At 37.9% G+C, this 19,742-nt stretch overlaps 1 protein-coding gene across 1 annotated transcript in view; it reads left to right on the top strand.

Annotated features, from left to right (window-relative positions):
* The window catches only part of abca12 (ATP-binding cassette, sub-family A (ABC1), member 12), a 325,660-nt gene that overhangs the window by 138,537 nt on the left and 167,381 nt on the right, over positions 1–19,742 (top strand). Inside the window, 7 exon segments of the mRNA XM_034186027.1 lie at positions 371–1,297; positions 2,163–2,290; positions 11,330–11,433; positions 12,272–12,471; positions 13,538–13,614; positions 15,195–15,319; positions 19,123–19,293. Coding sequence (XP_034041918.1) covers positions 371–1,297; positions 2,163–2,290; positions 11,330–11,433; positions 12,272–12,471; positions 13,538–13,614; positions 15,195–15,319; positions 19,123–19,293 — 1,732 coding nt within the window.

The following is a 19,742-nucleotide window of genomic DNA, read 5'->3' as shown; positions in this document are numbered from 1 at the left end:
GCTTGTCTTCTGCCTGTGTTGCTACGGTGTTTCCAGGATGAAACGTCTGTGGTAAAGCCTCTGCTTATGTTGTATTTTTCAGATTAAAAGTAGCACTTTCCATCCTTGTTGTTAGTAATGTAATCATACCCTCATTGGATGTGCTTGTCTGCTTCCTTATGCTAATTTGCACTGGTTTTGGTAAATTGTCTTGGACATTATTATTAAAATTACCCAATTGTATCTGTGTTTATCAATAAGTTCATTGTTGTTCAATCATTTGCAGAAATGGCAACTCCCATCTGTTTTTTTTGTAATTGGCCCTCCTTAGTAAATCTGGCACTCTTTCTGAACTCTGAACATATTTTTACTGGCTCTCTTTTCTTTGCAGTTTGGATTCCATCAAAGGTCTGTCAGATGAGCTGTTGCGTGTTGCCCCCTTCCTTCAGGGTTACACTCAAGCTCTGGAAAAAGCCCTGAGCCATATCGTCCACAACTACCATCTGATTCACACCAATAGCTCTTTCAAACGCCTCTTCAAAGAAGCACACATGATTTTCCTCACCTCTGCAAATATCAGCTCAGAGTACATCTTACCGATGATGTGGGGAAATTTTTCTGACCTCAGTGAAACATCTGTAATTAATCTGATGAGAGAAGCTCTCGCACTGATGCTCAGAATGAAGCTACTGGACAAAGAATCTCATGCTTACCAAGTTTTGGAGCAATTTGTGGAAGACAGCGACCAAAAGCTCCTTGTGCAGAAGATCGGTGAGATGTGTTCATGGTGGGCCTCCACTCAAGCATCTGGACTGGATCTGCTAATTGAAGCATTGCCAAAAATGTACAACATCCTCAGGTCTTTCTGGTCTGTTTTGACCCAGATGAGTGTGGATATGCCAGCAAATATGGAGTTGTATGAAAGTGTAGGTGAAAATATAATTACAGCTGTAAAGCAGATGATGAGCACCTATAGTTCTTTGGTGACCATGGACCACCAACAGCAGGGAACGAGGGGTATTTCCAAGGGCAGACGCAAACGTGAGGCACCAGTGCAACCAGCGAGAGCGCCCATAGATGACTACATAGACCTGTTCTTCATTGACTACCCTACGTTGTTTCGTGCCATGTCTGTCAGACCTACTGAAGAAGAAATAATGGAGACAGTGCATGTCTTTTTAGCCAACCCCGATCTAGGCATAGTGGTAAAGGGAGCTACAAAGGACACACCTTGGACCTCAAACACCTCAAAGGAAATGGTCATTGATGCCACTCTTGAGGCTGCATCCTTCCTCACTCTCCCCAATGTGCTTCAAATGTAAGTACATATTATTTATCCTAGTAGTGGGCACAGTTCTGCTAATCCACTAATTAGCAAATCTCTCTTTATTGTTAGCGAATTAGCTTTTCAGCTCATTTTGAAAAGCATCAGCAAACCAATTACCGTCCGCTAAATTTAGTTCCGCTAACTTTCAGTCTGCTAGCTTTTGTTTTTGTTTTTTTGCTGGCATAGTGACTTAAACGTAATGGTCAAAAACAGTTGTAAACCCTAAAATCATACATGTTAGTTCCTGACTGTTGCATGTTTTGCAACAGTCAGATGGCTGTGAGGGCAGCAAAAGGAGATGGGCCTGCTCTCAGGAGAAAGAAAAGAAAGAAAGAAAAAAGTGTCATTTACTTTCCACATACTACAACACAGACAGTGGACAGGAGACATGAAATGCAAAGCACTTTTCACTCATGTTTTCACTTATAAACAACAAATTCTGGACAGTTTATCGACATTAACGGTAACGCTGTCGTTTTTACAAAGTGAAAATATCACACATTTCTTTTAAATTAATGCACTAATTCTGAAGGTTTGAGCCTTAACAGGCACAATTAAAACTGGCTTATCAGTAGCCGATACTGAGTCAGCACTAAAAGTTAATGGTTAGCTGTAACTTCTGCTAATTTTTTTAGCGGTTTATCAGTTTAGCATTATAAAAGCTAACTTTTCAGTTAGCGGATTAGTGGTTATCGAAGCTAACCTTTTGGTTAACTGTGCCCACCACTGATTTATCCTATATGACTTCAATGAACCATGTTAGTTTGTAAAGTATGAGTTGAAAGATATTTTGACAACCAACAACTACTATGCCGAATGTTTACCTCACATCTCACTATTTTCTCAAACCTGGTAGGTTCCTGTCTCATAAACACTGGCCGCCAATGGATTTGCTGAAAAATGCTGTTGATATGATTCCTGAGGGCTTTCCATTCTCATTGAAGCTTAAAACTATCGTGAGGGCCCTTGCCAATGAATCTCAAGGTAACATTACTGTTTTCATTTCTGCTGACACTCACTTGTTCTGGGCATTCTTGAGAGAATTCTTGGATGCTTCGAATGTCACTCGCTCATTAGTTTTCAAGGAATTCACACATGAATGCTGCTTACCCTTATGCTCTCTTCCAAATTAAATTAACCATTCATTCTATGATGCAGGTTTCCTCATTCACTTTAAGACTAGTTGTTGCTGTTCTGTACGTGCTCTCACTAGTGCTGTAGCTTGTCTCTACATACCCTCTGTGACCGTATCTGGTGCTATACGTATTTGCTGCTATCGAAGCACACAGCTGGGAATGCTGCCATGTTTGTCACTGACCTTCAGTGCACCCCATAATAAGACTGTAAAATGTTTCATTAATGCTGTTGTTATTGCGTGATTATAGGTGGGCTAATTCGTTCTAGAGATACGAAGATAGACTTCACACTGGCTTAACTTGAGCTTCCAAAGAGCCTAAGTCCATATGGCCCTTCTGTCACAAAAAGGCCACTCAGCACCTGTTTAATCTCATTAGCAAAGTCAAATTCAATCACTGATGCTGTGCACCCGGACTAGATAGCTCCCCTCGCGTTCATATAAGTGGACATCGATGACCTCCTTTTAATTGGCTGCTGTGCATGTGGTGATGGTTATGTGTTTGAGTGGCATGCACTGACTTTGCACCAAATTTCTCAGCTTTTCTTCTCTGTGAACGCACTCTGACATTCACATAAGAGGTGAAGCGGTGCGTTCAGCTGAGGAAGCCAGCAATATGCTGTTATGCGGTGTGTTACTTAGCAAGTGCCACTCGACCAAGCACAAATACCTCATCACAAAGGTGCGAATTTCACCTAAGAGTACGTTTCCAATTTGACATAATTACGTACATCCGACAAAGGATGTAGTAAAATCATCACCAGTTATTTATTTATTTCTTGTCTGTCTGACTGTTAGCAGGATTACATCAAAACTACTGTACGGATTTGACAAAGTTTTAACACAGATATCTGTTGGGCCATGGAAGAACCCATTAAATTTTGGAGGTGATCAGGATCTAGATTCTTTATTAAGTTTTCACTTATATAGGCTTTGAAGGGATTGCTTTTAGCAGGATTACATCAAAACTACTGCACAGATTTTGACCAAAATTTTTAACACAGATTACCTATTGGAGCATGGAAGAAACCCATTCAATTTTGGAGGTGATCCGGATCCGGATTCTGTATCAAGTTTCACTTATATTGGCTTTGAAGGATTACTTTTAGCAGCATTATGTCAAAACTACTGCACAGATTTTGACAAAATTTTCAACACAGATACATTAGGCCATGGAAAAACCCATTAGATTTTGGAGGAGATCTGGATCCGAATCCAGATTCTGGAACAAGATTTCACTTTATATAGGCTTGAAGGATTGCTTTTAGCATGATTACGTCAAAACTACTGCATGGATTTTGACAAATTTTCAACACAGATACCTATTGGGTCATGGAAGAACCCATTAAATATCGGGAGGTGATCTGGATCAGAATCTGGATTCTGGAACAAGATTTCACTTATATAGGCTTTTGAAGGATGCGTTCAGCAGGATTACATCAAAACTACTGCACGGATTTTGACAAAATTTTCAACGCAGATACCTATTGGAGCATGGAAGAACCCATTCAATTTTTGCAGGTGATCCGGATCCGGATTCTGTATCAAGTTTCACTTTATATTAGCTTTGAAAGGATTACTTTTAGCAGCATTATGTCAAAACTACTGCACAGATTTTGACAAACATTTTCAACACAGATACATTAGGCCATGGAAAACCCAATAAATTTGGAGGTGATCTGGATCCGAATCCAGATTCTGGAACAAGATTTCACTTAATTAGGCTTTGAAGGATTGCTTTTAGCATGATTACGTCAAAACTACTGCATGGATTTTGACAAAATTTTCAACACAGATACCTATTGGGTCATGGAAGAACCCATTAAATATCGGAGGTGATCTGGATCAGAATCTGGATTCTGTATCACTTTTCACTTTATATAGGCTTTGATGGATTACTTTTAGCAGTATTACGTCAAAACTACTGCACAGATTTTGACAAAATTTTCAACACTGATACCTATTGGGCCATGGAAGAACAAATACAATTTTGGAGATGATCTGGATCTGAATCCGGATTCTGGATTAAGATTTCACTTATTATAGGCTTTGAAGATTATGTCAAAACTTCTTCACGGATTGCTTACCAAATTTGCACCACAGATAGATTTTAGGGCATAGAAGACTCCATTGAATTTTGGAGGTGATCCAGATCCGGATTGGTGGATGTCAGAGATTGCTCTTGTTTTCCTCATCTTTTTTGTCTAGTTATGATTTTGTATTATATATAGTTCAGGGACGTGCACATCCTGCTGATCAGTTTTTTGTTATTGTTTTGTGTCTAATATTTTACATGTACAGTAGTTTATTCACTAGTCACGTGCTCTGGCGTAATAATTATTTTTATTTATTTATTGGCCATAAAATAGTAAATGGACAGTATTGATAGCACATTTCCAACTGAGGCAGACGCTTAAAGTACTACTTTACAATGATACGCACTCACACACTGATGTCAGGGTGTTGCCAAGCAATTTAGGGATTTAAAAATTTGCTCAAGGCCTTGAGGAAGTACCTCACTGGTACTAATGAGAATGACATACATGCTGTCCTTTCACCTTTCCTATCCACATTTTCCTTTCTGGTTAGGGATTTGAAGCAACGTACCATTGGCCACAAGTCCATATCTCAGACCTTTAAAACTAGGGACTAGGAAATTTGCATAATGAGAATAAGACTAGTGTTGTTCTTATACCTTCTAAACCCATATTTTCCAATCTGGTCAGGGATTGAACCAATGAGCCTTTGTTCACTTTTCAAACCTTTAAATTTAGGGATTAATATACCGTATTTGCCTGTCAGAGTGCCCAAGGCTCTCCACATTAACTTTTGCCTGAAGAGAGGTGGGCCGATGCACGAACATGGCCAAAATTATGTTTGTCAGAACGGCCCTGGTCAACAACATGTCTGATTTTATCAAAACTAAAAAATAAATCACAAAAACAACTCACCCGTTTATGTTGGAGCTTTTTTTGTCCTTTTCTGATTCAATAACTGTGTTACTTAAAGAAATGAATGAATGAATGAATGAATGAATGAATGAATGAATGAATGAATGAATTTATTCGGCACACACAGTTAACCTCACAGTGAAAACAAAGAAAACAATCCAACAATGCGCCCATGTGTCCGAACAGCCAACAGAGTAATGTGCTTCAAGTCTAGTTTTAAAAGAACTGACAGAAAGTCTTCAAAGTTGTGTTTTGTTCATCATTGAACCGAGCAGAAAAAACTCCCCAAAAACTCTAACTCTGTGCCCTGTGTCTTGAGCCTGGGAATCATGACTCAACTGCCATTACCTTTTTTCCCTTTTTTCTTTTTTTTTTTTTTGATGAGCATTACAGTAGATACACATTACAGATCACCTCAGCGACACATCGGTTTCCACCTTCATGTGGTTTCCATCCTGGTGCTAACTGGGTCAACAGTCAGCAAGCTTCTGCTTGCCATGTCAGATGCAAATTCCTCACTGGTCTGAGTGGAGGCCAACCTACTACACCCACTGTATGATTGCTTGGTACTACAGTAAAAGTCAGACTGACCTGTTGCAATTACAAATACCACCATGTGTTGCGCACCATCAACATTAGTGTCTATATTATAATAGCCAAGTGTGTGTGTGTGTGTGCGTGCGTGTGGGTGTATGGCTTCGATCACGCAAAAAACCGCGTCAAGCTGACATTTGCTGTTTGGTATGTTTATGTACAGGGTGCACACAAAAACACTCCTTGGTTTCAAATATTTATAATATCAAAATTCACATGAATAATTTGACAATTTTGAAGAAGAAGAATCTGCAAAAAAGAAAAAAAAAACTTAGTTTCTGCAACTGTTGATACCAAAATTGTAAAATTATTCATGTGACTTTTGATATTATACATATTTGAAACCAAGGAGTGTTTTTGTGTTCACCATGTATTTTGGGTCAAGGATGAATACTGCAAAAACTGAAAGTTGATAGGACTAACATTTTAAGTGAAATTACCAATTTTAGCTAAACGGTAAACAATGGACATTGTGCTGGATTGCACCATGGGAGTTTGGGGTTTTAAATGTTGTTACTGAAATTTAACAGTGTTGTTAATGTTATTGATATATTGTGTTTATGTAGTTCAATTGATTAGTCAGTTTAGTTTAAGTGTCATGTTGTCGTTACCATGAGTGAAAAGAGTATTGCTTGTGATGTCTTCCGCCATCATCTCTGTTGTGCATGACTCAAAATGTAAAGCACGTGCTGGCTGCAGAATACAGAAAAAAGTAAAATCTCTGCATGCGTGCGGCTGGGGACAGCTGACATTTGCTGTATACTTACGGGTTTTGGGTCAAGGTTTAAACGGCGCCAAAATGGAACGTTGATAGGACTAATCCTTTTGGGAGAATCTATGGCTATTAGCTAACATTGCTAATTATATTCTGGCCTAACAGCCATTCCAGCACAGGGCGGTAAATCATCTTTATATTAAAGCGTGAGTGCATGTGGTGCTTGATTTTATTTAGTGTGTTCACTTAAGTACATAATGTAATTGTAAATACATTAAAAAATACATGGATGACACAAGAAAATGAAAACACTTATTTCCATTGTGGTCCATTTAAAATCAAATGACAAAAATAAAAGTAGTAATAAAATCTAATGATAATAATAATAATAATGATGATGATGATAATAATAGTTGTATATGATAACAAGAACCTAAACCATATATAAATGCATTTAGACAGTAAATTAACATTAAAAAAAATTACATAATTAACCGGAAATAAAAGGGTTGCGTGCCTCTTCTAATAATTGTTCAGGTCTAAGGTTCTAAAAATATTCTGGATTCACACACCATTCCAACTTATTATTCAAGCTTCGCTTAATTTGTTACCTCTCCTCATGGATCCCCATGGGGGACACGCTAGTTAATGTATAATTCAGCCAAAGTAAATATGCTGGCATGGTCCTACTACCTGAAGGTTTGTCGTTCTCAGAGTTTGTCAGATGTGTTTTAAAACCAGTGTTGTATAGTAACGAAGTAAAAATACTTCACTACTGTACTTAAGTACGTTTTGGGAGACTTTGTAGTTTACTTGAGTTTTTTAAATTCAGCTTACTTTCACTTTTACTTCACTACATTTCCAACCTTAATTGCATACTTCTACTCCGATACATTTTCTATGCGCCATGCTGTTACTCGTTACAAAAAAACAAACAAACAAACAAAAAAACACACACGCTCACGAAAACATACATGTCAACCTATATGGATTGTCGGTAAATTATACGGATTTTTCTGAGTTTCAAAGTCATACGGATGTACAAATAAAGTCTTCAGGGTTTGGTCTGCAGCGCGTCTGTAATCAACCGTTTCTGCAGCGCGACTCCACTTTGATGCATTGTGGCCAATCTGTACATGGAGCGAGTGGAGAAGACAGCCTTGACGTCTTTCACGGGCATCTCTCCCAGTCACTGGTTCAGATATGTTGATGACACATGGGTTAAAATCAAGCAACAGCAAGTTGAGGACTTTACAGAACACATCAACTAGGTAGACGCCAATATCAAGTTCATACGTGAGGATGCCAGAAACAACCATTTAGCCTTCTTGGACTGTGATGTTACGATTGGAGAGAACAGGCAGCTCCAGACAGGGGTTTACAGAAAACCAACTCACACTGACTAATATCTGCTCTTTGTCTCAAACCACCCCCTTGAACACAAGCTCGGGGTGATCAGGACGCTTCAACACAGAGCCCTACAGGTGCCCACAACTGCAGAGGGAAGGGCTAAAGAACAACAACATGTCCGGAAAGCCCTCACAGTATGTGGGTACCCACGATGGTCCCTGGACAACGTGCAGAAGTCCCAGAGAACAAAGAGACCAGATAGACAGGAGACGGAGACAAGAAGAAGAGGAGTGTCTCTCCCTTATTTAGCAGTAGTAGGGGAAAAACTACAGAGGATCTTCAGACAGCACAAAATCCCAGTTTACTTTAAACCGGTTAACACCTTGAGACAGAAATTAGTTCACCCTAAGGACATGATCCCTAGTTACAAACAGAGCAATGTAGTGTATTCTATCAGATGTCAGAAAAACTGTAACTGTGATTTGAAGCGAAATGTCCTCGCGTCAAGCAACCCAGTCCAGTCGAAGATTCAAGCTTCTCTACTATGGAAACCACCTGGACAACTGAGAGCCTACACAGAAACATTGCGTGAGTCATTGAATCAATGCTTCGAACCACAAGTTCGTTGGATTTTGATTTGCTGCTCTTCAGAAACGGCAAGTCCGCTTCTTAACTCCTCTCAAAGCCATTAAAATGTCGTGAGTCGCTTTTGTGTGGATTAAAGTCACTAACTGGGACTCATCTGGTTGCAGTCAAGAAACGAGATTCGTCCTCCGTTCCGTGCGTTTGGAGCCGCGCAGCTGCGTGGCTCTCTGCTGAGACAGACAGAGTCCAGTCGGAATTAATAACTTCAAATTGCCGCTTTAAATAAAATGACACCTCTTTCCAAACACTGTAATACAGAAAATAAACTACAATTGACTAAAAGGTTTTTTTTTCTTCCCAAAATGAGACGTCCTGTGTTCTTTATGAATTAAACTGATGCTGACGCGCAGCACAGCACAGCTGTAAGAGCTCAGCTCAGATATATGGAAAGACATTCATGCCAAAATGTCTGTAAGGAAACTACAGATTTTGTTTATTCCTATTTATGTCCAGAGATCAAGGATCCACCATGTAGAGTTTATTATGTCCAAAGTTTAAGGATCCAACGTCCAATTTCATATTATGTACTTACGACTCAATAAAATGTTGTTCAATTCAATTTTAATTTAATGGGCTTATAAAGTGCCAAATCACAACAAAAGCCGTCTCAAGGCACCTCACATAGAACAGTTCAAACCTGTAAAGCCTATTTTTAGTACACAAAAAATATATATATCAATATAATATATTGATATATATTTATATATTTATATAATATCAAAAAAATCTTATCGATACCCATCCCTAATAAACACAGGGGCGAAGTCGAGGATCATCGACATGCCAGTCTGCAACAAAAGCACTGGCGAGGCAATTTTCGATACACTTGATGAAGTTCTGAGGTATGTTTTATTTTCTTCATTATATTCAATTTATTTTTCATGATTTTATTAATGTATTTCCATTAGTGACACACAGTTCTTGTTTCTGTAAAAAATAACAAAATTTGACACATTCAGTTCTATAAAATTCAGCTTGATGCATGAATACTAGATCGCTATTGTTTGAAATTCAACTGTGGGGGAAATACTAATGATCCTGACTTTAATGGCATTGTGGCAACTCATAATATGTGGACAAAAACCCAGTTATGTGATACCGCTATGCGGTTGTGTGTACTGTAATAAAACCTATTTTGGTGTAATTTGGAGGTTATAAGGATTTTGTGTTGATTTTATGGATTTTCTCACTTGGTTATACAGGTGGACCTCAAAGGGGTTGACATGTATGCGAAAAAAGTCGTGTTTTCACCCAGAGACACCACTGATTACGAATGACTGCAACGAAGTCAGGCCGATTTGTCATGAGGCATGTCCGGTAGGCTTTTTTGCAGTTGCGCACTTGGGGGGTGTTTGTCAGGAAAATGATCATTTCTCTACATTGATTACAGACCAGCAGCGGGTCTGTAATCAACTTTTCTGCAGCACGGCTTTGCTTTGAACCTTGAACAAATCGAAGCAGTGATTCGCAGATCAAAGCAGTGCTTCGATCTACGATTCGTGGACTCATTGTTTTTCCCCGCTAAAACCCTGAAGAGCATATGTCTGTGAGTAATATTTAATATTTTTATGTTAAACCGACCTGTTATGGTCTTCTGAAACAGTTGATAGATGTATTTTATAGCTTAAAAATGGGACCAATGCTAACGTGTTAGCATGTGTATGACATTTTCAATGTTAAAGTTAGCATTAAGCTGTTCGCATCAGCACGTTTGTGTTGATTTGTTTTCTGTATAATTAATGGCTCAGCGTTCGTTGTCGTAAAAGAGTCAAATTGTAATTTTTTTAATTTATTTTATTCATATATTAATAATAATAGCAAAAACAATAATAGTCTACATAATAGACAATAATAGTCAATAATAATAGACTAATAATGTTACAATACAATTATAGAGAAAGAGACAAAAAGAACCTAATGAAACAAAACACAACAGAAAAGATAAAACCATGTAACAATGAAAATAACTATAAATAACTGTTTCTTCTGAACACCTAGTAAGTAGCCTACTCTAGGTTTAGGTTTTGAAACCTTGTTTCTGAAGTGTTTTTGTGTGATGTGCACAGTTTTCAGTATTTTGACTAACACTACATCATTTACAAGCCTAGATAAACTTTGTAATATAAAAAAAAATCAGTCCGTTTTTGATTATTAACATTTACTTGTACTTTTACTTTCAATTCTTGAGTACATTTAGTTGTACGTTACGTGTCATACTTAAGTACAATAAATACTAGATACTTTAAGACTTTACTTGAGTAGCTTTTCAATCAATGACTTGAACTTCTACCAAAGTAATTTTTTAATGGGTATCTGTACTTTTACTTAAGTGTGATTTTCCGGTACTTTATATAACACTGTTTAAAACATAAGCCCAGCATTTTGAGCCCTTTCTGCTCCAACCAGTCAAGGCTTCACTTTAATTACAGTACACTGTCTGCTACTCACTGTCTAACAGGACTGCCCCGAGATGGTTTGAGATGTGATGAAGCCCAATTGGATGTCATGTTATTCTGTCACCTTACAGCCCTTTACTGCCCTCTTTCCCCCTTTTTATCCCATTCTCCTGGCTCAAATAACCTTTCTCTCTGACCTTTCTTGTTTTTCATGTGCTGCCCTCCATCACCTCACAGAGAACCTGATCCTCATGCAGCACATCATCCAGACAGCCACGGAACTCTTCCAGAACAACCTGACAGACCACTTCACAGAGAAACTTGCTGAGCTGACATCCCAGGTCTGTGAGCCTCAACCCCTATCAATTTCACACATCCTTCATTCATTAAAGATATAAATATTTTTCTTAAAAAAAGCACTTTACTGGCTTTAATGACACTAGTTACACTTAATAATGCCTTCAATATCAAATAATTTTGAAATACCTGGTAAGTAAGAAAAAAATCTCCTAGAACATTGTGCAAATGGTATCATATCTGAATGGGACTTATGTTTTTTGTACTTTTGCACCAACAACAGTATATAGTGTATAAACTTTTAGGCATTAGTTTAGCTATGAACACTCTGTTAGGATAACCTGGCTTTGGATATTTTCAAAGCTTTGCAATGGCTTTCTAATAAATTTCAATCGACGAGCATTCTAATATTAGTAATACTGAGCTACAGAATCTGTGAGATGTCAATAGAAAACAAAAACAAATTAACTAAAAGAGTAAATGTTGCTGTGTGAAATTTATTTGCATTGTCAACCTATAGGACTTTTGAAGATTGAAGTTGAGATGTTTTCTAATTATGAGCTAAACACAATTATTTGGTTATTAAGTATTAATATCTATAGTTGGGTAAATTTAGTATTAATAAATATTAACAGTTAATAAGTATGCAGTGTTTCCAAAATGGCAGAGATATATGTTTTGACATTAAAATGTCATTAAGATCAGTTTAATTGCGTTAGATGAATTGTAACTGTTTGACACAGACTTGACAAAAATATTCAAATCCATGCAAAAGTACATCATTTTCTTTTCACATACCACCAAAGTGTGACAAACCAAAGCCATCTCTGAAGTTGTGTTGATTCTCATGGTTTTGTGCTTGTGTGGTTTAATGTATTGTAGATGTGCGCGTTTGAGTCTTCAGACAGTATCCAGCAGCTAATGCAGGCTCTGTCCATGAATTCAAGTCAGCTGTGCCAAACTATTCTGCCCAACATCCTGATTCTGGCAGAGAGTCTCCAGAGAAACATGACTGAATTATCCGATGCCATTTTCCAGATCTTCATTGGGGACCCTAGCACCTACCTTGTTCAACCACACTGGTATGACATTGTTTTTTATATTTTGTAAAACATAATACCATATTGTTCCAAATATAATATGTCCCTGATTATAAAATGAGCCACCACTCCTACCCCATTTTTCAATAAATATTTTTGGATAAAAGACTTTCTGAAGACCAAATTTTCTTTTTAAGAGAAGGGAAATGATTGTATTTTAAAATTATGCCAATCAAACAATTTATGAGCAGTACCTTCTTTCTCTTTACATCCACTTATTGACACACTGCTGGTGTAAGGTCCACACCTAACCCTTTTCTGACTGTTATCATTTTTGAGATGGTCATTTTGTGCTCACCTCCTTTAATTGTTACGCTGCATCACACTGATTTTTCATGGGTGCTTGAGAGTTGTTTGATATCTCTGTTGCATTTATCACCATGAGCTTAAAGTTTACATCATAACTTCTCAGTTGCACAGGCTCCATGATTTTTTTTTTAGCATTTGTTTTCTTGGCAGGAAATCAATGTCACCGTGCTGTGGAGTGCTTCATCCCAGTGTTTTCATGGAAGTGCTGCACGTGGGTCCCCCCAGCAACAATAAACATTTAACAACAATGTTACAATGCATGCAGTGTTAAAAAAAACAACACTCACTAGCAGCATTTAGAATTTGTCCTACTACCTCCACAGAAATTCAGAGATGCGGGTTGCTTCAGGTTTCTGGCCTCACAGAATATTTTGCACCACCTACTGTTATGGATGTATTGACATGTAAAAGCCTCGACCTAAACAACTCTGTTTTTTTTCATGTGTATTTCCAAGGGCAAAAAAACAGCATGTCATATTTGGAACAATACGGTACTTATATAACTGAGATACAGAAGTCTGAACTGTTTTGAACTGAACTGTTACCTCCTTTGGGTTGACAAATATGCAAACTGTCATAGTTTGTAAATTGGTTTAATGATTTATTTGCCTCATCCCATTTTGCCTGCACAATGCCCTGTAAGGTATTTTTACTGAAATGCAGGTAATTTTCCACATACAGACTGAAGTGTATTTGTTTGTCTGTGTCTGTGTGTTGATGTGTGTGTTTGTGATTGCAGGATGTCTATCATAAGTCAAAGTTTCAACTTTAACATCAGCAGCCTGAGCATGTTCAAGATTAATGTCACCTCTCCTGGTGAGATACTTGACTCTTTAAAAATGAAAAATTAAATGCGCATTGTCGTCTGTTTTATTTATTCTTGTAAAGTAGTACAGTGTTAGACAGTAGCAATGTGTCAATGTGTCACATATATTTTAAAAAGTTGCACAGCCACTTCTATCTACAATTCCTCTATTTTAAGAGGCCATAAGTAATTTGGAAAGCTAAATATACAGAATGCTGTTTATTCGAATCATCACTTTTACAGACAGTTTTCTTTAGTTAAGTCAGGGGATGGTTACATGAACATTTTCATGTCATAATTCATTAATACCCCGTCACACAAAGCCGGAATCACGCAGAATGGCATCAGAATTATGAATTGCACACATCCGAAAAGTTTCGGATTTCAGTTCAAAAACGTTCTGACAGCCATCTGCAGAAGTCGACACAGTTGGTCAAAATCGGCCAGCGGCCCTGAATGTGATGCACATGTTCAAAACTCTCCAGGCGTGGTCAAGATGGGACACCTATCCGACGGCGATCCATGTGTAATCTGACGACCATCTGACTGCAATTTACATATTCTGATGGCGGGAAAACAGGATCTGAAACTATTTGAGTGCATACGAGGGAACCTCGAGATGGATCTGGCACTGCAAAGCCTGCCGGTATGACCTGCATGTGCCACGTATAATAATGTCAGCCCAGTCTCACTTTTTTCGTGCTCCCGTGATGAAATGAGTCAAATTTTTGTGATGTTTTTTTTTTAACTCACTATTACTAACCATACTCCTACCCCCAACCCTAACCCTGACCATAACCTAATCATACTCCTTCACCCCACCCTAACCATAACCACCCGACCCCCCGCTTCCCTTTTAATTTTGTGCAGCCATCACAGAATATATTAGAATGAATTTGTGTTGCTGTGACGAAAATGAGACGCTTTTCGTCACAATATCACGAACCAATAGATTCATGTATATTTTGTGCTGCTGAATCACGACTTGACTGGGTTGAATAATGTCCACCCCCCACCTGACCATGCCTTTTTTCCTCCGACTGCGTCGGATTATGGCAATATTTGCCGTGTCGGGCATGGTTGTGCCACATTCTTGCTATGTGTGACGGGGCTTAAGGAATATAAATAGTATGATATTAGCGAGGGGAGCCACCAAGACACTCAGACAACTCTGAAGGAGGTATAGACTTCTGTGGCCGTGACTGGCACATTTTGCAACCTTTTTCACCACTAATACAGAGAAGAATTTTCTTCAAAAGAAGATGTGAAATTGTCACTACCCTGTCAGAAGGCACATGGGTGACCCTATAGCAGATTTCATTTTGTTGTACTAAAATCCTTTTTCACTTTGATTCCACCATGAAGCTGGTGATGCAACAAATAAAAGCAGCACAATGCACAGTTTTATACAGCTGATAAATATTACAGCTATTCAACAGTAGAAACATGGTACCAAGCAACATAGTAATTCATAAGATAGACTTGATTACATCAGAGCATATTAAAGTACAATCGACCTTCCATCATTAGAGAGTGAGAGTTCATGTGATATACCCAGTGTGATATACTTCTTTCACTTTTCCCCCTCCAGGAGTGGTGACAGTAGGGGAGATGCTGAGGAATAAAACAACATTTCTTTTGAATGCTCAAAAGTATGTAGACCCCAGCAGTCTGAACCTGCTACTGGAGAGCGTTCTACCCAACAAAAACTTAGATGTAAGGCCGCTGACATCCTCACTCTCTGAACACACACGGACATTTATCCCTAACTGAATTGCCCTGTGCCTTATTACTTATTTCCCTTCATTCATCATCATACTATGCAAACTTGTAATTTGGTAAATTTTCTATATGAGACCCATGATTGCTTTCCGAAGTATTATGCAAAGGGATTACATCTGTGGTTGAATTAATAAAGTGCAACATGAAGGCAACTTCACTTTCAAGATAAAGGAAGTTGCATTTATTAATGTAGACCCCTTGTTTTATACTGCAGATTCTGCAGAAGAAAATATCTTTAAAAAGTGCATAATCTGCCAGATATTGGCCACAAATGCATCACGGAGTGCAACACGATGCACCTGAACAACTTTAAGCAGTAAAGCAGTGGGTGTGACTGCTTGTGTGACTCATAAAGGCGACTTCACTTTGTGTCCCTCCGAGCATTCAGAGAACTAAAGTCGACATATTCCATCACATAGTATGTTGTTTTTATTTGAAGTACATGATTGTGTGTACAATGTGTTTGGAAATAATGAATCTAGAATTGCCTCAGAGCTTCTGTTTTGGGGAAATGTGTGATCAGGGATACAACTTCTTTGCAACTCCATAGTTCTGTATCATATTCTGATGAGCTTTTGCTAGAAAACAATGAAGATCAATGTTTTGTTTTTTTTGTATTTGGTCAAAAAAGTTCACCCATGACTAACTTTGAAATTTTTATATTCTGTTTCATTTGGGTGGATTTCCAACAACTACAACCCTGTTAAATAAACAAAAAAGGGAAAATGATCCAAAACATTTGGGATCTTTTTCCCCTTTTTTTGCCTTAAATGTTTGACTGTAATGAAGCACTGGTTAATATGCAATATGAAAAAACAATAAATAATAAAAATATAAATAAGTAAAATATGCCACTACTTTAGACTTTCAAAATAATTAATTTCTCTTCAGTTATAAAAACATTAGTTTTCTTATATAGTCTCCTAAAATGATTATTTATGTGTTATTGTAATTCAAATTGTTATTGATTTTGAAAGAGTTGTTTTGATAGGATGACCATCATTTGATATTTGGTTAGAAATGCCACTAATTTAAAATAATATACATGATTTAACTTGTAAATTTAGACAAGTATAGATCCGAATCATATTCTGTTATTGCCATCCACAGTAACAGAGTTGCAAAAAATGACCTCCAGGTCGTCTGTCATTGGATCTTATCAGTTGTCACGATCGCAATATGAGACACAATAATAACTGAGCCATTTCTTTCAAATCTGGGGCTTTAGGTGTGGTGTCCCATAACTTAAAAGATAATCAGGTTGTTTATCAAACTGTATTTCTTTTTTTTTTTTTTTGTTAAACTGCTGGTATGAAAAGTTAGTTGTCATGGTGCCTTAAAATTTAAAGTTGACTGCTGAGCAACATGTATTCCTGGAAAAAGTGATCCACAGCACAAAAGAAAAAAAGTGTCTTTGAATTGGAGACTATATTGTTAAGAGGATGTATGCGTTCTGTTACTGAGTGTACACAATGTTGTTTATATAACGTAAGCTTACCATATTTTCCGGGCTATAAGTCACTGTGTTTTTTATTAGTTTGGGAGGTCATGTGTTTTATACTCCAGTACGAATTATATAAGGAAAATTAATAAGTTTGTTATTAATAATAGTAATTATAATGACTATTTATATAGACGTTTCCCAGGAATTAAAGCACTAAACAAAGTAAACTCCAATAATAATATAATAAATGTCAGTAATAAAAAATACATTACAACAATGCGCAAAATTCCCAAATGAAAGAACTCATAACACAGAGAAAGGTGTGACTTATATATGGTTTTTACCCGAGGCCATTAAAATATGGCCATCAGGTATTTTGAAGACTTTGCATCCATCTCTCCGTCTGTCTGTGCTCAGCAGAAGTCCAGTCCTTTTACTGCCAGGGTCTTCAAATCTCTCCGACTAACATCAACATGGTAGCCTTATCGCCTCCTGAAGGTCAAATGCCCTGCTCTTTCCCCAGAAGGATCTACAGCCTTGATGAAGGAATTCGGCTCCCCCTTCTCATCTATCTACCCCTTCTCATCTATCAACTATATATATATAGTTTGCACGGGGTACCAGTTAAACAACTGCAAATGCAAATTATAAAGAAGACAATGCTCATATGCCCGAGGGTATTTTAAGCATTGCATTATATTTTCCACTTCAAGAGGCACTTTTTGGCAGGTGCGACTTATACTCCGGTGTGATGTATACTCTGGAAATATTATGGTAATTATAAACCTGTCGTAGTTACCGATAACAGCGCAGTGGTGCGCTGGTAGTGCACCTGCTCATAACAATAATGTCCACAGTCCAAAGCTGTGGGGGGATCGGACTGAAAACGGAACGTGACAGATACACAAAATGAATTGTCTGATTTATTGTGCTCTGATGCACTTTTTTTCTTGGAATACATGTCGCTCAGCACAAAACCAAAGATCAGCCAAATTCTACCTTATTTGTAGTGTTTCTGCCACCTGATTCTGTTTTGTTTCTCTCTCTGAGGTGTGGCGCCATCCAGAAGTGGGAGTGGGTGTCTTCTTCTGCAAGCCTCCTGTCCTGGACACCAGCATGGACTCTAAAAAAATTCCTGCATATTTGTATTGTCAAGTGTGTCGGTAGCATGGGTCACCCCTTTGAGTCCGGTCTGCTTGAGGTTTCTTCCTCAAATCAACAGAGGGAGTTTTTTCCTTACCACTGTTGCCTGTGTGCTTGCTCTAGGGGTTGGTAAGGTTAGACCTTACTTGTATGAAGCACCCTGAGGCAACTTTGCTGTGATTTGGCGCTATATAAATGAGATAAATTTAATTGAAATTGAAATTAAAATTGGAAATTGAAAATTTAATTAAATTGAATTGAACTGAATCAGTCATTCATGAGTCTGACATGAAAAGACGTGATACTATGTTGGTTAAAGCATTATAAGCATTATCTGTACTTATTGTCTGCCTGGGTGGTTGCCATGCAGGACCCAAGGCGGTTCTGTGGTGTCATGGATGCGACAAAGTGCAGCACCAGTGCATGCTCCCAGATCTGACGTAACTTGTACTTATCTTTTTAAGTTCAGTCAACTTCAAATCATCAGGCAGGCCAGACAAAAACTTGCTAAAATTCAAACAAAGACACTTTTTTTTACAATGCTTACTGAAACTGAAAAAAAGGCACATTCGATTTTTATTGTAATAGGATTATTTGATTTTCTTTTGTTGCACTGATAAATGAGAAAAGCAGTCAAAAGTAATCCATTTTATTGAAATTCTAGGGTGCCTAGAACGTTTGCTTTAATAAATTGTATATATTTAAAGCTGCAATGTGTAGGATTTAGTCGTGTTTATTAGTATATATGGAGTATAGCATTATTTACCTGCAACCTGGACCAACTGGAGGTAGCCAAAAGCTAAAACAAATAAAATAAAATGAACCGAAATAAAATGGAAGAATGAATTTTGTGTGGAGACATTTCTTTGCCACCTAATTTTACACGAGTAGAGGGTTTCTAAAAACCTGCACCCTTGGTTCATGTGTTTTTTCCTCAGTAAATCATATCAGAACACAAACTGAATTCTGTTACTTGTTTTATCTGATGTGAATATGTAATTACACAAGAATCTACATCAGCAAACGCAGGGAGGTGATACCAGTGAATAGAGATTTTTGTGTAAGTACATGTTTGTGTGCATGCACCAGCTGTTGCCAGTATTAACATGTATTATAACACGATTTTCATGCTTTCTTTTTTGGGGTACAGATCCTCTCCTGGTTGGTCAAACTGCGCCACTGCGACTCTGTAGACACTCTCAACATGACAAAGACAGAGATGGACATCTTCAGAACATTGTGTTCCTGGACTCCCAAACAGTGGTACATCATCTCAGTGCTGATTGTTCGCCATCTCAACATGGAGAAGCTCATCTACAGAGTAAGACCAAGTTCAGACCCTTTATTATTTTATCCTTCATGAACAACGTCATAACTGTAAATGAAGTTCTCATAACAAGTGTAAAAATATATTGCTCTTCAATGCAAATGGCACAAATATAGAATCCATATTTGAATATTTTCTGCAACAATCCCACTCATGACTGTGATTGCATTATAATTTGAGAAATGATTGTTTGTGTGGTAGTTTGTCCCACTAGTCTTTCGAGGTGCTTGGGTCACTTCCCCCCAAACTTGTTATATGCATAAGGGTTGACCCCAGAATCAATCTTAAGGTTTTTGTTTTGGGAAAGGTCAATGTCATTGGTGTCAAGGGTCAGAATTGTGGTTCACTGTCTGTTTGTTCCCCCGCTCCTCCCAGATTCTTTGGACAATTTGCAGCAAACTGCCTATGTGGACACATATGTCCACATGGAATTGCCCAGGCAA

Source organism: Thalassophryne amazonica, chromosome 14 (genome assembly GCF_902500255.1).
Source record: "Thalassophryne amazonica chromosome 14, fThaAma1.1, whole genome shotgun sequence".
Lineage (NCBI taxonomy): Eukaryota > Metazoa > Chordata > Actinopteri > Batrachoidiformes > Batrachoididae > Thalassophryne > Thalassophryne amazonica.
The sequence above is the reverse complement of the archived record's forward strand: the minus strand, read 5'-3'. Positions and strand labels throughout refer to the sequence as shown.